The 21,248-nt window shown below is 38.6% G+C and overlaps 1 protein-coding gene across 1 annotated transcript in view; it reads right to left on the bottom strand.

Annotated features, from left to right (window-relative positions):
* LOC112316790 (ankyrin repeat domain-containing protein 26) overlaps positions 1-21,248 on the bottom strand; it is a 187,305-nt gene that overhangs the window by 47,721 nt on the left and 118,336 nt on the right. The window contains exons 45-56 of the mRNA XM_071221352.1: positions 19,596-19,624; positions 19,429-19,501; positions 15,165-15,193; positions 14,998-15,070; positions 12,039-12,067; positions 11,872-11,944; positions 10,142-10,170; positions 9,977-10,049; positions 7,036-7,064; positions 6,869-6,941; positions 703-731; positions 537-609 (exon numbers count right to left, since the gene is read on the bottom strand). Of these exons, the coding sequence (XP_071077453.1) occupies positions 537-609; positions 703-731; positions 6,869-6,941; positions 7,036-7,064; positions 9,977-10,049; positions 10,142-10,170; positions 11,872-11,944; positions 12,039-12,067; positions 14,998-15,070; positions 15,165-15,193; positions 19,429-19,501; positions 19,596-19,624 (612 nt within the window). The remainder of the gene's footprint in view (positions 1-536; positions 610-702; positions 732-6,868; positions 6,942-7,035; positions 7,065-9,976; positions 10,050-10,141; positions 10,171-11,871; positions 11,945-12,038; positions 12,068-14,997; positions 15,071-15,164; positions 15,194-19,428; positions 19,502-19,595; positions 19,625-21,248) is intronic.

Genomic DNA, 21,248 nt, shown 5'->3' with positions numbered 1-21,248 from the left:
TATAGGAAGTGAAGTACCCAAAGAACATATATTCATGACCCATGTACATAAACTAAGGGGACAATGGCTGAAAGGAATGGGGTAGACTGGGATGAGGGGAACAAAGGGGAAAAATTGGAACAATTATAATAGCATAATCAATTAAATACATTTCAAAAAAACATGACATGTTGGCAACTTCAGTTTTACCCTAGGTAAAATCAAAGAAGCATTTTAAAACAGTAGAAAAATCACAGTCTAAAAATAAAGCTCTAGGAATCCCTAATAAGTGAAGGCATTCTAAAAAACTTGCCCGTAGAGAACCTCATGTTATCAAAACAAAAGTAAAAACATCTTATGTAAAGTTTACATTTAGATATCTTGGTATTTTTCTTGTAAATATCAAACATGAATCCCAACAATGCCATCTACATTACCTATGTCAAAACCTACCATTAAACTTCCAAAAGAAAGAAATTAGGAATAGGAACACTATGAGCATGTCAAATATATTCATTTATTCCTTTCCAGAGTTAAATTTCTAGTATAAAACTTACCTGATCTGGATATTTGTACAGAATTCCTTCTGACTGATTTTTTAGGAACAGGATCCTTCACTTCAAAGGCAGGCTAAATGAGTTTTGTAACAAAATGATTAATAAATAATACACATTTCATATAATCTGTTCTAATAACAAAATATAAACACATAAAAGTTATTACCTGTAATAAAGAATATGCCTCAGGAGAATCTAAAAAGCAAAAGGAATTATCCTCAATTATATGAAAATATGAAAGCCAACTATACATTCATGCAGAATTAGTATGGAGACGAATGCTCATGATTGGCTTTGGATGTGACTACATTAGGTGTTAGAATTTCATTTATTCTTTTAAGGGGGTGGGTGGATAAGAAGACCAACTAAACAGAAATATAGAATACACTACAAATACTGTAGGATCTAACAAGAATATAGGTTTAACAAAACATGTAGTTGACATGTCAAGAGTATAATTATATCTCTAAAGATTCTAACTAAAAGAGAAATATGTGCATATACCAAAATGACCTTAAGGCCTGGTGGGAGAAAAGTGATCTTCAATCAGAGAAACAAGTCATGACCTGGACAGAATAAATGGGAAACAGAATGAAACGGCATATCCTTCATTCAACCATCAGAATCATTTCTACCTCAGGTGACAAATATTTATCATGTTCATGAATGTGTTCTGTAACTTGGGAAGTACAAAACTGTGAGGAGAGGTCAGTTGAATACATAATTCATTCATCAACAGACAAAGTGTTATGACTTCGTCAGCTTGGATATACACGCATAGAATAATACATATTACAAATATTCCACTTATCCCATACCACCATTGGCTACTTCTATGCTTACATTTCTTGTATCTTCTACTTTAGCCATCTTAGTTTCTTGATCTACTCATGCAACAAGGTTCATGAAACACATCTAAGACCTACAGCCACCAACATACTCAAAGGGCAAAAACTAAAACCTTTCCCACAAAGATCAAAAACAAGACAAGGATTACTTCTTTCACCATTTCTATTCAACATAGTATTGGAAGTCCTATACACAGTGATCACAGAAAAGAAATAAATAAAAGGCACCCAAATTGGAAAGCTGGAAGTAAAACAGTCATTATTTGCAGAGACATCATAATATACAGGGAAAATCCTAAAGACTCCCCCCCAAAACTGCTCAACATAATAAATGAAATTGGCGAAACATTGGGCTACAACGACAATATTCAGAAATTGAAGACATTATTGTATAACAACAATAAAATACCAGAAACAGAAATCAGGAAAAAAATCATATTTGTTACAGCAACAATGAAAATAAAATACCTAGGAATAAATTTCACCAAGAACATAAAACACCTCTACTCAGAAAACTACACAACACTGCAGAAAGAAATGAAGGAAGACACAAACAAATGGAAACATATACCATGTTCATGGATAGGAAGAATTAACATAATCCAAATGTCCATACTACCCAAAGCAATTCATAGATTCAATGAAATACCTATTAAAATACCAATGGCATATTTCACAGGCATACAAGAAACACTTCAAAAATTTATATGGAACCATAAACCACCCTGAAAAGCTTTGGCAGATTTGAGAAAGAAGAACTAAGTTGGAGGGATCACAATACCTGATATCAAACTGTATTACAAGGCAACTGTAATCAAAAGGTCCTGGTACTGGCATAAGGACAGACACATGGAGCAATGGAACAGAGTAGAGAGCAGAGAAATAAATCCAAGTCTCTACAGTCAATTATTATTTAACAAAGGGGGCAGCGGCATAAAATACAGCAAAAATAGCCTCTTCAACAAAGGGTGTTGGGAGAGCTGGACACCTACATGCAAAAATGAAAATTGACCAAATTACGGCATACACAAAAATAAATTCAAGCTGGATAAAAGACTCAAACATAAGTCATGATACCACAAAAGTCCTAGAGGAAAGGACAGGCAGGAAACTCTCAGATATACCCTTGCAGCAATATTATCACCGATATGTCCCCTAGAACAAGGGACATACAGGAGAGAGTAGACAAATGGGACTTAATCACAATTAAAAGCTTCTTCATGGAACCAAGATGGCGGCGTAGGTAGACACACTGCGCTTCCTCGCACAACCAGAACTGACAGAGAATCGAACAGCAAGGGGGACTGACACCAAAGAAATAGAAAATAAACACATCCAGACTGGTAGGAGGGGCAGAGACGGGCACCAGGGTGGAGAGGGCTCCCGTGGCTGTGGCAGGACTGAGACTGGCGGAGTGTGGGACAAATGGCGCAGGCAGTCCGAGCACTAGCAGAACCTGCGGCTCCACATTTGCACAGTTAAACCCAGAGGGCCGGACTCAGAGTGGCGGAGAGTGGGGCAGGCAGAGTGGCAGGTAGCACCCTGCGGCACCACATTCGCCCACAGATAAACCTGATGAACAGCGGGCAGCAAAGCAGACCATGCAACCCAGGGCTCCAGCTCAGGGAAATAAAGCCTCAAACCTCTGATTGAAAGTGCCCCTGGGGGTTGGGGCGGCAGCAGGAGAGACTCCCAGCCTCACAGGAGGTTGTTGGAGAGACCCACAGGGGCCTAGTGTGTGCACAGGCCCACTTACTCGGGAACCAGCACCAGAGTGGCCCAGTTTGATTGTGGGTATCAGAGTGAAAGATTGAAATCCGGAGGACAGTGAGGCAGGCGCCATTGCTCCCACTCGGCCCCTCCAACACCTACAGCGTCACAGCGCAGCCACCAGCATTACCCCGCCCCGGTGAACACCTAAGGCTCCGCCCCTTAAAGTAACAGATGCGCCAAGACAGACAGACAAAAAAAAAAAAAATGGCTCAAATGACAGAACACTTCAAAGCTCCAGAAAAAATACAACTAAGCAAGGGAGGGATAGTCAACCTATCGGATGCACAGTTCAAAGCACTGGTTATCAATATGCTCACAGACTTGGTTGAATCTGTTCGAAAAACAGATGAAAAAATGAAGCCTATGCTAAGAGAAACAAGGAAAATGTGCAGGGAACCAATAGTGATGAGAAGGAAACTGGGACTCAAATCAATGGTGAGGACCAGAAGGAAGAAACAAACATCCAACCAGAAAAGAATGAAGAAACAAGAATTCAAAAAAATGAGGAGAGGCTTAGGAACCTCCAGGACACCTTGAAACGTTCCAACATCCGAATTCTAGGGGTACCAGAAGGAGAAGAGGAAGAACAAAAAATTGAAAACTTATTTGACAAATAATGGAGAACTTCCCTAATCTGGCAAAGGAAATAGACTTCCGGGAAGTCCAGGAAGCTCAGAGAGTCCCAAAGAAGCTGGACCCAAGGAGGAACACACCAAGGCACATCATAATTACATTACCCAAGATTAAACGAAAGGACCTACATCCAAGATTACTGTATGCAGCAAAGCTATCATTTAGAATGGAAGGGAAGATAAAGTGCTTCTCAGATAAGGTCAAGTTAAAGAAGCTCATCATCACCAAGCCATTATTATATGAAATGTTAAAGGGAGTTACCTAAGAAAAAGAAGATCAAAAATAGGAACAGTAAAAATGACAACAAACTCACAGTTATTAATGGCCACACATAAAACAAAAACAAGAGCAAACTAGGCAAACAACTAGAACATGAGGGTTGTCATTAAGGGAGTGGGAGGGGGAGAGGGGGGTAAAGGTACAGAGAATAAGTAGCATAAATGATAGATGGAAAATAGACAGGGGGAGGGTAAAAATAGTGTAGGAAATGTAGATGCCAAAGAACTTATAAGTATGACCCAAGGACATGAATTATGGGGGGGGAATGTGGGAGGGAGGGGGGTGGGCAGGATGGAGTGGAGTGGGGGGGGAAATGGGACAACTGTAATAACATAATCAATAAATATATTTAAATTTAAAAAAAAAGTACACTAACACCCAGTACCAAAAAAAAAAAAAAACCCAAAAAACCCTTCTTCATGGATAAAGAAAACATTAACAAAATGCAAAAGGGACCACCTGAATGGGAAAATATATTTGCCAAAGACTCCTCGCAAAAGGGTTTGATCTCCAAAATATATAAAGAACTCCACAACAGGAAGACAAAAAATCCAATTAAAACATGGGCAAAGGACTTCAACAGACACTTCTCCAAGGATGACACCCATAGGGCCCAGACACACATGATAGGATGGTCAGCATAACGAGCCATCAGAGAGATGCAAATTAAAACTAGAAGATTCCACTTCACACTGGTCAGTGTGGCCATCATAAACAAATCAGCAAAGACTAAGTGCTGGATAGGTTGTGGAGAAAACGGACCCCTGGTGCACTGTTGGTGGAAGTGCAGACTGGTGCAGCCACTGTGGAAAACAGTATGGAATGTACTCAAGAAACTTAAAAAGGATAGCACAGCAGTTCCACAGCTGGGATTATACCCTAAGAATCCAGAAACACTAAATCAAAAGAACCTGTGCACCCCAGTGTTCATAGCAAGACAATTTACAATAGCCAAGTGCTGGACACAGTGCTAGGTGTCCATCAGTACTTGAGTGGGACAATAAAGTGTGGTACATTTACACAATAAAAATATATCCCAGCAGAAAGTAAGAAGGAGTAGCTACCCTTCATGACAACATGGATGGAAGCAGACAGAAGTATCCTAAGTGAAGCAAGCCAGGTTGTGGAAGAAAAATACCATATGATCTCACCTATAAGTGGAACCTAAATAACAGAACAAACAAGCAAGCAAAATATAACCAGAGTCCCTGAAATTAAGAACAAACTGACCATAACCAGAGGGGAGGGAAGAGAAAAATAACATGAGAAAGAAAGGAAAGGGTCAAAAAAGAGCACATATAGAGGGCCCATGGACAAAGCCACAGGGGGAGAAGGTTAAGGGTGGGAGGTGGGTGTGGGTAGGGCGGGGAAAGTAGAGTTGGGAAATGGAGAAACCTGTAGACGATCACCAGTAAAATAAATAAACATACATTGAGGTGTGTGTGTGTGTGTGTGTGCGCGCGCGCAAATCTATAAGAAGAAAGAAATGAAATCCAAAACAACATAGATGGGCTAAGGGGCCTCTGGCAAAGCCTCAGATCTACCAACACCCAAATCATAGGGCTCCAGAAGAAGAAAGAAAGGGAGGAATTGAACACTTCTCTGAAAAATAATGAAAGAAAACACCCCAAATTTGGCATAAGAAATAGACTTACAAGTGCCAGAAGCACACACAGACCCAATCAAAATGGACACAAAGAAGACCACACCAAGGTACATCATAATTCAAATTCTGAAGGTTAATGATACAGAAGAATCTTAAAAGCAGCAAGAGAAAAGCAGAGAGTTACCATCAAAGGAGGTCCCATGAGAATGTCAACTGATTTCTCAAAGAAACTTTGCAGGCCAGAGGGGACTGGAAAGAAGTACTCAAAGTGATAGAAAGCAAAGACTTGCAACATAGATTACTCTACCCAGCAAAGCTATCACTTGGAATTGAAGGGCAGATAAAGTGCCTCTTAGACAAGATAAACATAAAAGAGTTTCTCATCACCAAGCCAGTATTGTGTGAAATGCTAAAGTGACTTATTTACAAAAAAAGAGGATCAAAACTATGAACATGAAAGTGCCAATAAATTCACAACTATTAACAGTGGAATCGAAGAAAAAAACTAAGCAAACAAGCAAAACAGAAACAAAATTAAAGCTATGGACATCATTTGCAGGGATATCACTTGGGAGGAGGAAGGGGAACCATCTGGAGAAATTTGTAGGATTTAATATTTACAAATTTGCATGTATAGAATATACACGGGAACGTCAAGAACAGAATAGGAAGTGAAGAAGCCAAAGACCTTATATTCATGACCCACTACTACAACTAAGGGGACAATGGCTGAAGGGAATGGGTAGACTGGTTGAGGGGAGCAAAGGGGAAAAAATTGGGACAATTGTAACACCATAATCAATAAAACACATTTCAAAACAACACGATATGTGGGCAAATTCAGTTTTACCATAGGTAAATGTCGAAATTCACAAAAGCATTCTAAAACAGTAGCAAAATCTTAGAGTGAACATTAACAACTAGGAATCCCTAATAAGTGTAGGGATTCCAAACCGGAAACTTTATGGTATCAAACAAAACAAAAAACATATTACTTATGTTTACATTTTAGAAATCTTGTTTTCTTTTCCTGTTATATCAAACATGAATCCCAACAATGGCATCTACATTACTTATGTCAAAACCTACCATTAAACGTCCAAAAGAAAGAAATTACAAATAAAAAGTCTGTGAGTATGTCAAATATAGTCATGCATTTTTCTCCACAATTAAATTGGCAGTACAAAATTTACCCGATCTGGATGTTTCCACAGAATTCATTCCTACTGCACTTTTAGGAACAGGATCTTTCACTTCAACAGAAACCTGAACGAGTTGACAAAGAAAATGTTTAATAAATAGTATGCATTTCAAATAATCTGCTCTTAATACCAAAATGTTAAAACATAAAGCATATTACCTTTAAGGAGGGAAAATTTTCAGGAGAATCTAAAAAGCAAAGGGACATATCCTCAATTTTATGAAAACATGAAAACCAACTATAAATTCATGCAGAGTTACTATGTAGCCCAATCCTCGTGCTTGGCTTTGGATATGACTACATTAGGTGTCAGTTGTTCATGTCTTCTTTTCAGGGGGGAGGTGTATAAGAAGACCAATGAAGCAAAAATATAGAACGCACTAAAAATACACAAGTAGCAAACAGGAATATGGGTTTCACAAAACATGCAGTTGACATGTCAAGACCATAATTATGTTTCTACAGATTCTAACTAAAAGAGAAATGGGTGCATACACCAAAGTGACCCTCCTAATGCCTGATGGGAGAAAAGTGATCTTCAATCAGAGAAATGAGGCATGACCAACCCTGACAGAATAAATGTGAAACAGAATGCAACAGCATATCCTTCATGCAAACACCAAAATCATCTATACCTTATGCAACAAGTGTTTATGGTGTTCATCAGCATGTTCTATAATTTCGGAAGTACATAATGGTGAGGAGAGGTAAGTTTAATACATAATTCATTTATCAACAGAGAAATTGTTATGACTTCATCACCTTGGATTTACACACATAGCATAATAGTTGTTAGAAATATGCAACTTATCCCACAGAACTGTAGTACTGTTATGCTTACGTTTCTTGTATCCTCTACTTTAGCCATCTTAGTTTCTTGACCTACTCATGCAAGAAGGTTCATAAAACACATCCAAGACATACAGCAAACATCATACGCAATGGGCAAAACCTAAAACCTTTCCCACTAAGATCAAGGCAAACACAAGGATGTCCACTGTCACCACTTCTATTCAACATAGTCTGGAGGTCTTAGCCACAGTGAAAAGACAAGAAAAAGAAATAAAAAGCATCCTGGAAGTACTGGAAGTAAAACAGTCATTATTCACATGGAGATCAGAAAGTACATGGAAAATCTCATTGACACCACCAAAAAAATACTCGACAGAATAAGTGAATTTGAGAAAACAGCATCAGGCATAGGCAATATTCAGAAACCAAGGCATTTTTGTAAGCCTACAACATAATATGCAAAATGGAAATCAGAAAAAAATCCCCATAAAAACAGCAACCAGAAAAATTAACTACCAAGGAATAAACTTAACCAAAGAGGGAAAATACCTGTATCAGAAAACTACACAACACAGAAGAAAGTAATCAAGTAAGGCATAAATATTGGAAGCATATACCATGTTCATGGATTGGAAGAATTAACATCATCAAAATGTCCATAGTACACAAAACAATTTACAGATTCAACGCATTCCCTATTACACTACCAATGACATTTCAGGGATATAGAACAAACATTTCCCAATTTACAAGGAACCATCCACGACTCGAATGCCTACAGCAATTTTGAAAAAGAAGAACATAATAATTGGGATCACCATACCTGATAGCAAAATACATTACAAAGCACCAAGACAAAAAAAAAAATGGACCAAATGAAAGAAAAGATAAAAGCTACAGAAAAAATAGAACTAAGCAATGAAAAGATAGCCAACCTGTGCACAGTTCAAAACACTGGTAATTAGGAAGCTCACAGAATTGGTTGAATTTGGTCAAAAACTAGATGAAAAATGAGGGCTATGCTAAGAGAGACAAAGGAAAATGTACAGGGAACCAATAGTGATGGGAAGGAAACTGGGACTCAAATCAACGGTGTGGACCAGAAGGAAGAAAGAAACATCCAACCAGAAAAGAATGAAGAAACAAGTATTCAAAACAATGAGGAGAGGCTTAGGAACCTCCAGGACATCTTGAAACGTTCCAACATCTGAATTATAGGGCTACCAAAAGGAGAAGAGGAACAACAAAAAACTGAAAACTTATTTGAACAATATAAAGGAGATCTTCCCTAATCTGGCAAAGGAAATAGACTTCCCAGAAGTCCAGGAGGCTCAGAGAGTCCCAGAGAAGCTGGACCCAAAGAAGAACACACCAAGGCACATCATAATTACATTACCCAAGATTAAACAGAAGGAGACAATCTTAGCATCAGCAAGAGAAAAGAAAACAGTTGCCTACAAAGGAGTTCCCATAAGACTGTCAGCTGATTCGTTAAAAAAGGCCTTACAGGCAAGAAGGGATGGCAAGAAGTATTCCAAGTCATGAAAGGCAAGGACCTATATCCAAGATTAGTGTATCCAGCAAAGCTATCATTTAGAATGCAAGGGCAGATAAAGTGTTTCTCAGATAAGGTCAAGATAAAGGAGTTCATCATCACCAAGCCCTTAGTATATGAAATGTTAAACGGATTTATCTGAGAAAAAGAAGATGAAAAATATGAACAGTAAATATGACGGCAAATTCACAGTTATTAACAACCACACCTAAAACCAAAACAAAACCACACTAAGCAAACAACTAGAACAGCAACAGAACCACAGAAATGGAGATCACATGGAGGGTTATCAACAGGGGAGTGGGAGTGGAAGAGAAGAGGGAAAGGTACAGAGAATAAGTAGCATAAATGGTAGGAGGAAAATAGGCAGGGGAGGGTAAGAATAGTATGGGAAATGTAGAAGCCAAAGAACTTGTATGTATGAACCACGGACATGAACTATAAGGGAGGAAAGTGGGAGGGAGGGGGTGGGCAGGATGGACTGGAGTGAAAGGGGGAAATGGGACAACTGTAATAGCATAATCAATAAACATATTTTTAAAGTAAAAATATAATAAAGTTTACATTTTATAATTCTTGCTTTTCCCCCTCTAATTATCAACCAGGAATCCCAACAATGGTATCTAGACTACTTATGTCCAAACCTACCATTAAACTTCCAAAAGAAAGAGATTCGGAATAGGAAGATTATGAGCACACAAAATATTTTCAAGTATTCCCTTCCAGAGTAAAATTTGTAGTAAAAATTATTACCTGATCTGAATGTTTGCACAGAATTCATTGTGACTGGATTTTCAGGAACAGGATCTTTCTGTCTAACCCCAGGCTGAATGAGTTTTGAGACAAAATCATTAACCAATAATATTCATTTCATATAATCTCTTCAAATAAAATATATAAAAACATAAAAGTTATTACCTTTGAGGACGAAGATCTGTCAGGAGAATCTACAAAGCAAAAGGAAATACCCTCAATTATGAGAAAAGTATGAAAGCCAACTATACATTCATGCAGAGTTACTGTGGAGCCCAATCCTCGTGCTTGGCTTTGAATACGATTACATTAGGTGTCACTGAAACGAAGAACAAACTGACAGTAACCGGAGGGGAGGGAGGAGGGACATAATGTGGGAAAGAAGGGAAAGGGTCGTAAAAGAACATGTATAAAGGGCCTATGGACAAAGCCAAAGGGGGCGTAGGATTGAGGGCGTAGGGAGGTAGGGGTGGGCACGGCGGGGTAAGGGTTGTTGGGAAACCGAGAAAGCTGTATTCGAACACCAATACAACATAAGTATATACGTGAAGGAAGAAAATGAACAACATTGATAGGCTAAGGAGCCTCTGGAAAACCTCAGACCTACCAACACCCAAATCATAGGGCTGCCAGAAGGAGAAGGAAAAAAGGGAGGAATTGAAAACTTCTTCGAAAATATAACGAAAGAAAACTTCCCCCAAATTGCTGAAGGGAATACACACACAAGCCCAGGAAGCACACAGAATCCCCATCAAAATGGACCCAAAGAGGATCACACCAAGGTACACCGTAATTAAAATGCCAAAGGTTAACAATACGCAAGATTCTTAAAAGCAGCAGGAGAAAAGCAGAGACTTACCTACAAAGGAGTTGCCCTGAGAATGTCAGCTGATTTCTCAGAGACACTTGGGCAGGCCAGAAGGGACTGGGAAGAAGGATTCGCAGTGATGGGCAGCGAGGACCAACAACCTAGATTACTCTATTCACAACGCTATCATTTGGAATGGAAGGGCAGCTACCGTGCCTCTCGGACAGGACAAAGCGAAAGGAGTTCCCCATCACCGAGCCATTATTTTGTGAAATGCTAAAGGGACTTGTTCAAGAAAAGGAGGATCAAACCTATGAACACCCTCAGGGGCAATAAATTCACAACTATCAGCAATGGGATCGAAAGACCAACTAAGCAAACAAGCAGAACGGAAACAGAATCATAGCTATGGAGATCATTTGGAGGGTTATCAGACGGGAGGAGGAAGGGGAAGCATGGGGGTGGGGGGCGGGGAAGGTGCAGGAATTAACAAGTACAAATTGGTAGGCCCTGAGGAGACAGGGCAATGTTAGGGACGGGATAGGAAGTGAAGTAGCTGAAGAACTGATATGCATGACCCACGGACTTCAACTGAGGGGGGAATGGCTGAAGGGAATGGGGTCGACTGGGTTCAGGGGAGCCAATGGGGAGAAATTGGGACAACTGTAAGAGCATAAGCCATAAAATACGTTTTAAAAAACACGACATGTTAGCACCCTCAGTTTTACCCCGGGTAAAGGTCAAAGGTCAAAGAAGCATGTTCCAACAATAGAAAAACCTAAGAGTCTAAAAATGCACATCTAGGAACCCCTCACAGGTGTAGGGATTCTCAACTGGGAACTTCACGGTATCAAAACAAAAGTAAAAACACCTTATGTGACGTTTCCATTTTAGAATTCTCGGGGTGCTCTTTTGTTTTCTTCCTTGTAAACATCAAGGATGAATCCCAACAATGGCATCTGCATTGCGTGTCTCATGTACTGCCATTAAATTTGCAATAGAAAGAAATGAGGAATAAAAAGAGTCTGAGCACACCAACGTTTTCAGGTATGCCTTTCCAGACGTAAATTTCTGGTACAAAATTTACCTGATCTGGATGTGTGTACAGAATTCGTCCCGACTCCTTTTTTAGGAACACGATCTGTCACGTCAATGGCACGCTGAAGAAGATTTGAAAGAAAACGATTAGTAAATAACATACATTTCATTTAATCTGTTCTTAATACCTCGATATAGAAACATAAAAGTTATTACCTTTGAGGACGAAGATCTGTCAGGAGAATCTACAAAGCAAAAGGAAATACCCTCAATTATGCGAAAAGTATGAAAGCCAACTATACGTTCATGCAGAGTTACTGTGGAGCCCAATCCTCGTGCTTGGCTTTGGATACGATTACATTAGGTGTTAGTTGTTCATGTTTTCTTTTCAGGGGGCGGGTGGGTAAGAAGACCAACTAAACGGAAATACAGAATACACCTCAAATACTGAGGGAACAAACAGGAATATAGGCTTAACGAAACATGCAGTTGACACATCAAGACCATAATTATGATTCTACATATTCTAACTAAAAGGGAAAAAAATGGGTGCATACACCAAAGTCACCCTGATGCCTGATGGGAGAAGAGCGATCTTCAATCAGGGAAACGAGTCCTCACCTGGACAGAATAAATGGGAAACAGGATGCAACAGCATATCCTTCATGCAACCATCAGAATCATTTACACCTCAGGTGACAAGTATTTATCATGTTCCTCAATGTGTTCTGTAACTTGGGAAGTACACAACTGTGAGGAGAGGTCAGTTTAATACCTAATTCATTCATCAACAGACAAAGTGTTATGACTTCATCAGCTTGGATATACACGCACAGAATGCTACTGACTACAAATATTCAATTTATCCCACACCACTATGGGCTACTGCTCTGCTTACATTTCTTGAATCCTCTACGTTAGCCATCTTAGTTTCTTGAGCTACTCATGCAACAAGGTTCATGGAACACATCTAAGACCTACAGGCAACATCATGCTCAACGGGCAAAACCTACAACCTTTCCCTTGAACATCAAGAAAAAGACAAGGATGTCCAGTGTCACCACTTCTAGTCAACATAGTACTGGAAGTCCTAGCCACAGTGATCACACAAGAAAAAGAAATAAACAGCATCCTTATTGGAAAGCTGGTAGTTAAACAGTCATTCTTCACATGGAGATGAGAAGTACATGGAAAATCCTATTGACGTCACCAATATAATACTCGACATAATAGGTGGATTTGAGAAAACAGCATCAGGCATAGGCAATATTCAGAAACCAAGGCATTTTTGTAAGCCTACAATATAATATCCAAAATGGCAATCAGAAAAAACATCCCCATTCAAATGGCAACCAGGAAAAATAAACTACAAGGGAATACACTTAACCAAAGAGGGAAAAGACCTGTATCAGAAAACTACACAACACAGAAGAAAGTAATCAAGTAAGGCATAAATATTGGAAGCATATACCATGTTCATGGATTGGAAGAATTAACATCATCAAAATGTCCATAGTACACAAAACAATTTACAGATTCAACGCATTCCCTATTACACTACCAATGACATTTCACAGATATAGAACAAACATTTCCCAATTTACAAAGAACCATCCATGACCCGAATAGCTACAGCAGTTGTGGGAAAGAAAAACATAGTAACTGGAATCACCATACCTGATAGCCAAATACATTACAAAGCAACAAGACAAAAAAAAAAAAAAAAAAGTGGCCTAAATGAAAGAACAGATCAAAGCTCCAGAAAAAATACAACTGAGCAATGAAGAGATAGCCAACCTATCATATGCACAGTTCAAAACACTGGTAATCAGGAAGCTCACAGAATTGCTTGTATTTGGTCGCAAATGAGATGAAAAAAATGAGGGTTATGCTAAGAGAAACAAAGGAAAATGTACAGAGAACCAATAGTGATGGGAAGAAAACTGGGACTCACATCAATGGTGTGGACCAAAAGGAAGAAAGAAACATCCAACCAGAAAAGAATGAAGAAATAAGAATTCGGAAAAATGAGGAGAGGCTTAGGAACCTCCAGGACATCTTGAAACGTTCCAACATCTGAATTATAGGGGTGCCAGAAGGAGGAGAGGAACAACAAAAAACTGAAAATTTATTTGAACCAATAATGAAGGAGAACTCCCCTAATCTGGCAAAGGAAATAGACTTCCAGGAAATCCAGGAGGTTCAGAGAGTCCCAGAGAAGCTGGACCCAAAGAGGAACACACCAAGGCACATCATAATTACATTACCCAAGATGAAACAGAAGGAGACAATCTTAGAAGCAGCAAGAGAAAAGGACACAGTTACCTACAAAGCACTTCCCATAAGACTGTCAGCTGATTCGTTAAAAAAGGCCTTACAGGCAAGAAGGGATGGCAAGAAGTATTGAAAGCCATGAAAGGCAAGGACCTACATCCAAGATTACTGTATCCAGAAAAGCTATCATTTAGAATCAAAGGGCAGGTAAAGTGCTTCTCAGATAAGGTGAAGTTCAAGGAGTTCATCATCACCAAGCCCTTATTACAGGAAATGTTAAAGGGATTTATCTGAGAAAAAGAAGATAAAGAATATGAACAGTAAAATGACAGCAAAGTCACAGTTATTAACAACCACACCTAAAACCAAAACAAAACCAAACTAAGCAAACAGCTAGAACAGCAACAGAACCACAGAAATTGAGATCACATGGAGGGTTGTCAACAGGGGAGTGGGAGGCGATGAGAGTGGGGAAAGGTACAGAGAATAAGTACCATAAATGGTAGGTGGAAAATAGACAGGGGGAGGGTAAGAATAGTGTAGGAAATGTAGAAGCCAAAGAACTTAGATGTATGACCCATGGACATGAACTATAAGGGGGGGAATGTGGGAGGGAGGGGGTGGGTAGGATGGACTGGAGTGAAGTGGGGAAATGGGACAACTGTAATAGCACAATCAATAAATATATTTTTTAAATAAAAAATAAAGTTTACATTTTATAATTCTTGCTTTTTCCCCTCTAATTATCAACCAGGATTCCCAACAATGGCATCTACTCTACTTATGTCCAAACCTGCCATTAAACTTACAAAAGAAAGAAATTCGGAATAAGAAAATTATGAGCATGTCACATATTTTCATGTATTCCTTTCCAGAGTAAAATTGGTAGTAAAAAATTTACCTGATCCGAATGTTTGCACAGAATTCGTTTTGACTGCATTTGTACGAACAGGACCTTTCCGTCTAACCCGAGGCTGAATGAGTTTTGAAACAAAATCATTAACAAATAATATTCATTTCATATAATCTGTTCTTAATAACAAAACATAAACACATAGAACTTATTACCTGTAAGAAAGAATATACTTCAGGAGAATCTGAAAAGCAAAGGGACATATCCTCAAATATAGGAAAATATGAAAGCCAACTACACATTCATGCAGACTTACTATGGAGCCCAATCCTCATGCTTCCTGTTGATATGATTATTTTAGGTGATAGTTGTTCATTTTTCCTCTTCAGGGCATGTGTGGATGAGAAGACCAATGAACCAAAATTATAGCATACACTACAAGTACTTAAGGAACAAACAGGAATATAGGTTTAATGAAACATGCAGTTGACATAATTATGTTTCTACAGATTCTAACTAAAAGAGAAAAAAATGGGTGCATACACCAAAGTCACCCTGATGCCTGATGGGAGAAAAGCGATCTTCAATCAGAGAAACGAGTCATGACCATGACCCTGACAGAATAAATGGGAAACAGGATACAACAGCATATCCTTCATGCAACCATCAGAATCATTTACACCTCAGGTGACAAGTATTTATCATGTTCCTCAATGTGTTCTGTAACTTGGGAAGTACACAACTGTGAGGAGAGGTCAGTTTAATACCTAATTCATTCATCAACAGACAAAGTGTTATGACTTCGTCAGCTTGGAGATACATGCACAGAATACTACTGACTACAAATATTCAATTTATCCCACACCACTATGGGCTACTGCTCTGCTTACATTTCTTGAATCCTCTACGTTAGCCATCTTAGTTTCTTGAGCTACTCATGCAACAAGGTTCAGGAAACACATCTAAGACCTACAGGCAACATCATACTCAACGGGCAAAACCTAAAACCTTTCCCCTGAACATCAAGAAAAAGACAAGGATGTCCACTGTCACAACCTCTATATAAGTACTGAAAGTCCAAGCCAGAGTGATCACACAGGAAAAAGAAATAAAAGGTATCCAATGAAAAGTTGGAAGTAAAACTGTCATTGTTTATAGATGACATCGTGGTATACCTGGAAAATCCCATAGACTCCTCCAAATAACCGTTCAAGTTAATAAGGCAATTTGACAAAATTATGGGATACAAAGTCAATATTCAGAAATCAGAGGCATTTTGGGGCACCAACAATGAAATATCAGAAACTGAAATCAGAGGAAGAAATCCCCTTGATATAGCAACATGTACATAAAGTGGCTAGGAATAAAGTTAGTCAAGGAGGTGAAAGATCTTTATTCAGAACACTACACAACGTGGAAGAAAGAACGCACAAATATATTGAAGCATACGCCATGTTCATGGAGTAGAAGTATTAACATCCTCAAAATATCCATTCCATTCAAAGCAATGTACAGATCAATGCAATTCCTATTAAAAAACCAATGGTATTTCACAGCTATAAAACAAACATTTCAAAATTTACATGGAACCATCACTGACACCGAATACCTGAAGCAGCTTTGGGAAAGAAGAACAAAGTAGGTGGAATCACCATAACTCACAGCAAACTGTATTACAAGGCCAGGAGAGTAAAAAACATCTCGTACTGGAGTAAGGACAGACACATAGATGAATGGAACAGAATAGAGAGCCCAGAGATAAACCCAAGTGTCTATGGACAATTTATATTTGACAGAGGGGGAGAAGAATAAAGTGGAATAAAAACACCCTCCTTAGCAAATGATCTTGAGTGACCTGGACAGCTACATGCAAACAAGAATGAAACTCGACCACCAACTGACACCATACACACACAAAAAAACTCCAAGAGGATAAAGACTTAAACATAAGTTGTGATAGCACTAAAGTCCTAGAGGGGAAGATAGGGAGGAAACTCTCTGATATTCCACCCAGTAATATTCTCACAGCAATGTGCCCTAGACCAAGGGACATAAAGGAGGGACTTCATCACAATAAAATGCTTGTGCATGCATAAAGAAAACATTAGCAAGGTGAAAAGGGGACCAACTCTATGGGAAAATGTATTTTCCAATGAGACTCAGACAAGGGTTTGATCTCCAAAATATATATAGAACACACATGACTCCACAACAGGAAGACAAAAAATCCAATTAAAACACGGGCAAAGGACTTCCACAGGCACTCCTCCAAGGATGACACCCAGAGGGCCCAGACACACATGATAGGATGGTCAGCATAACGAGCCATCAGAGAGATGCAAATTAAAACTAGAAGATTCCACTTCACACTGGTCAGTGTGGCCATCATAAACAAATCAGGAAACACTAAGTGCTGGATAGGTTGTGGAGAAAACGGACCCCTGGTGCACTGTTGGTGGAAGTGCACACTGGTGCAGCCACTGTGGAAAACAGTATGGAATTTCCTCAAGAAACTAAAAAGGTTAGCACAGCAGTTCACAAGCTGGGATTATACCCTAAGAATCCAGAAACACTAAATCAAAAGAACCTGTGCACCCCAGTGTTCATAGCAAGACAATTTACAATAGCCAAGTGCTGGACACAGTGCTAGGTGTCCATCAGTACTTGAGTGGGACAATAAAGTGTGGTACATTTACACAATAAAAATATATCCCAGCAGAAAGTAAGAAGGAGTAGCTACCCTTCATGACAACATGGATGGAAGCAGACAGAAGTATCCTAAGTGAAGCAAGCCAGGTTGTGGAAGAAAAATACCATATGATCTCACCTATAAGTGGAACCTAAATAACAGAACAAACAAGCAAGCAAAATATAACCAGAGTCCCTGAAATTAAGAACAAACTGACCATAACCAGAGGGGAGGGAAGAGAAAAATAACATGAGAAAGAAAGGAAAGGGTCAAAAAAGAGCACATATAGAGGGCCCATGGACAAAGCCACAGGGGGAGAAGGTTAAGGGTGGGAGGTGGGTGTGGGTAGGGCGGGGAAAGTAGAGTTGGGAAATGGAGAAACCTGTAGACGATCACCAGTAAAATAAATAAACATACATTGAGGTGTGTGTGTGTGTGTGTGTGTGTGCGCGCGCGCAAATCTATAAGAAGAAAGAAATGAAATCCAAAACAACATAGATGGGCTAAGGGGCCTCTGGCAAAGCCTCAGATCTACCAACACCCAAATCATAGGGCTCCAGAAGAAGAAAGAAAGGGAGGAATTGAACACTTCTCTGAAAAATAATGAAAGAAAACACCCCAAATTTGGCATAAGAAATAGACTTACAAGTGCCAGAAGCACACACAGACCCAATCAAAATGGACACAAAGAAGACCACACCAAGGTACATCATAATTCAAATTCTGAAGGTTAATGATACAGAAGAATCTTAAAAGCAGCAAGAGAAAAGCAGAGAGTTACCATCAAAGGAGGTCCCATGAGAATGTCAACTGATTTCTCAAAGAAACTTTGCAGGCCAGAGGGGACTGGAAAGAAGTACTCAAAGTGATAGAAAGCAAAGACTTGCAACATAGATTACTCTACCCAGCAAAGCTATCACTTGGAATTGAAGGGCAGATAAAGTGCCTCTTAGACAAGATAAACATAAAAGAGTTTCTCATCACCAAGCCAGTATTGTGTGAAATGCTAAAGTGACTTATTTACAAAAAAAGAGGATCAAAACTATGAACATGAAAGTGCCAATAAATTCACAACTATTAACAGTGGAATCGAAGAAAAAAACTAAGCAAACAAGCAAAACAGAAACAAAATTAAAGCTATGGACATCATTTGCAGGGATATCACTTGGGAGGAGGAAGGGGAACCATCTGGAGAAATTTGTAGGATTTAATATTTACAAATTTGCATGTATAGAATATACACGGGAACGTCAAGAACAGAATAGGAAGTGAAGAAGCCAAAGACCTTATATTCATGACCCACTACTACAACTAAGGGGACAATGGCTGAAGGGAATGGGTAGACTGGTTGAGGGGAGCAAAGGGGAAAAAATTGGGACAATTGTAACACCATAATCAATAAAACACATTTCAAAACAACACGATATGTGGGCAAATTCAGTTTTACCATAGGTAAATGTCGAAATTCACAAAAGCATTCTAAAACAGTAGCAAAATCTTAGAGTGAACATTAACAACTAGGAATCCCTAATAAGTGTAGGGATTCCAAACCGGAAACTTTATGGTATCAAACAAAACAAAAAACATATTACTTATGTTTACATTTTAGAAATCTTGTTTTCTTTTCCTGTTACATCAAACATGAATCCCAACAATGGCATCTACATTACTTATGTCAAAACCTACCATTAAACGTCCAAAAGAAAGAAATTACAATTAAAAAGTCTGTGAGCATGTCAAATATAGTCATGCATTTTTCTCCACAGTTAAATTGGCAGTACAAAATTTACCCGATCTGGATGTTTCCACAGAATTCATTCCTACTGCACTTTTAGGAACAGGATCTTTCACTTCAACAGAAACCTGAACGAGTTGACAAAGAAAATGTTTAATAAATAGTATGCATTTCAAATAATCTGCTCTTAATACCAAAATGTTAAAACATAAAGCATATTACCTTTAAGGAGGGAAAATTTTCAGGAGAATCTAAAAAGCAAAGGGACATATCCTCAATTTTATGAAAACATGAAAACCAACTATAAATTCATGCAGAGTTACTATGTAGCCCAATCCTCGTGCTTGGCTTTGGATATGACTACATTAGGTGTCAGTTGTTCATGTCTTCTTTTCAGGGGGGAGGTGTATAAGAAGACCAATGAAGCAAAAATATAGAACGCACTAAAAATACACAAGTAGCAACAGGAATATGGGTTTCACAAAACATGCAGTTGACATGTCAAGACCATAATTATGTTTCTACAGATTCTAACTAAAAGAGAAATGGGTGCATACACCAAAGTGACCCTCCTAATGCCTGATGGGAGAAAAGTGATCTTCAATCAGAGAAATGAGTCATGACCAACCCTGACAGAATAAATGTGAAACAGAATGCAACAGCATATCCTTCATGCAAACACCAAAATTATCTATACCTTATGCAACAAGTGTTTATGGTGTTCATCAGCATGTTCTATAATTTCGGAAGTACATAATGGTGAGGAGAGGTAAGTTTAATACATAATTCATTTATCAACAGAGAAATTGTTATGACTTCATCACCTTGGATTTACACACATAGCATAATAGTTGTTAGAAATATGCAACTTATCCCACAGAACTGTAGTACTGTTATGCTTACGTTTCTTGTATCCTCTACTTTAGCCATCTTAGTTTCTTGACCTACTCATGCAAGAAGGTTCATAAAACACATCCAAGACATACAGCAAACATCATACGCAATGGGCAAAACCTAAAACCTTTCCCACTAAGATCAAGACAAACACAAGGATGTCCACTGTCACCACTTCTATTCAACATAGTCTGGAGGTCTTAGCCACAGTGAAAAGACAAGAAAAAGAAATAAAAAGCATCCTGGAAGTACTGGAAGTAAAACAGTCATTATTCACATGGAGATCAGAAAGTACATGGAAAATCTCATTGACACCACCAAAAAAATACTCGACAGAATAAGTGAATTTGAGAAAACAGCATCAGGCGAAGGCAATATTCAGAAACCAAAGCATTTTTGTAAGCCTACAACATAATATGCAAAATGGAAATCAGAAAAAAATCCCCATAAAAACAGCAACCAGAAAAATAAACTACCAAGGAATAAACTTAACCAAAGAGGGAAAATACCTGTATCAGAAAACTACACAACACAGAAGAAAGTAATCAAGTAAGGAATAAATATTGGAAGCATATACCATGTTCATGGATTGGAAGAATTAACATCATCAAAATGTCCATAGTACACAAAACAATTTACAGATTCAACGCATTCCCTATTACACTACCAATGACATTTCAGGGATATAGAACAAACATTTCCCAATTTACAAGGAACCATCCACGACTCGAATGCCTACAGCAATTTTGAAAAAGAAGAACATAATAATTGGGATCACCATACCTGATAGCAAAATACATTACAAAGCACCAAGACAAAAAAAAAAAAAAAATGGCCCAAATGAAAGAAAAGATAAAAGCTACAGAAAAAATACAACTAAGCAATGAAAAGATAGCCAACCTGTGCACAGTTCAAAACACTGGTAATTAGGAAGCTCACAGAATTGGTTGAATTTGGTCAAAAAGCAGACGAAAAATGAGG

This window comes from Desmodus rotundus, chromosome 4 (genome assembly GCF_022682495.2).
Source record: "Desmodus rotundus isolate HL8 chromosome 4, HLdesRot8A.1, whole genome shotgun sequence".
Taxonomy (NCBI): Eukaryota; Metazoa; Chordata; class Mammalia; order Chiroptera; family Phyllostomidae; genus Desmodus; species Desmodus rotundus.
The sequence above is the reverse complement of the archived record's forward strand: the minus strand, read 5'-3'. Positions and strand labels throughout refer to the sequence as shown.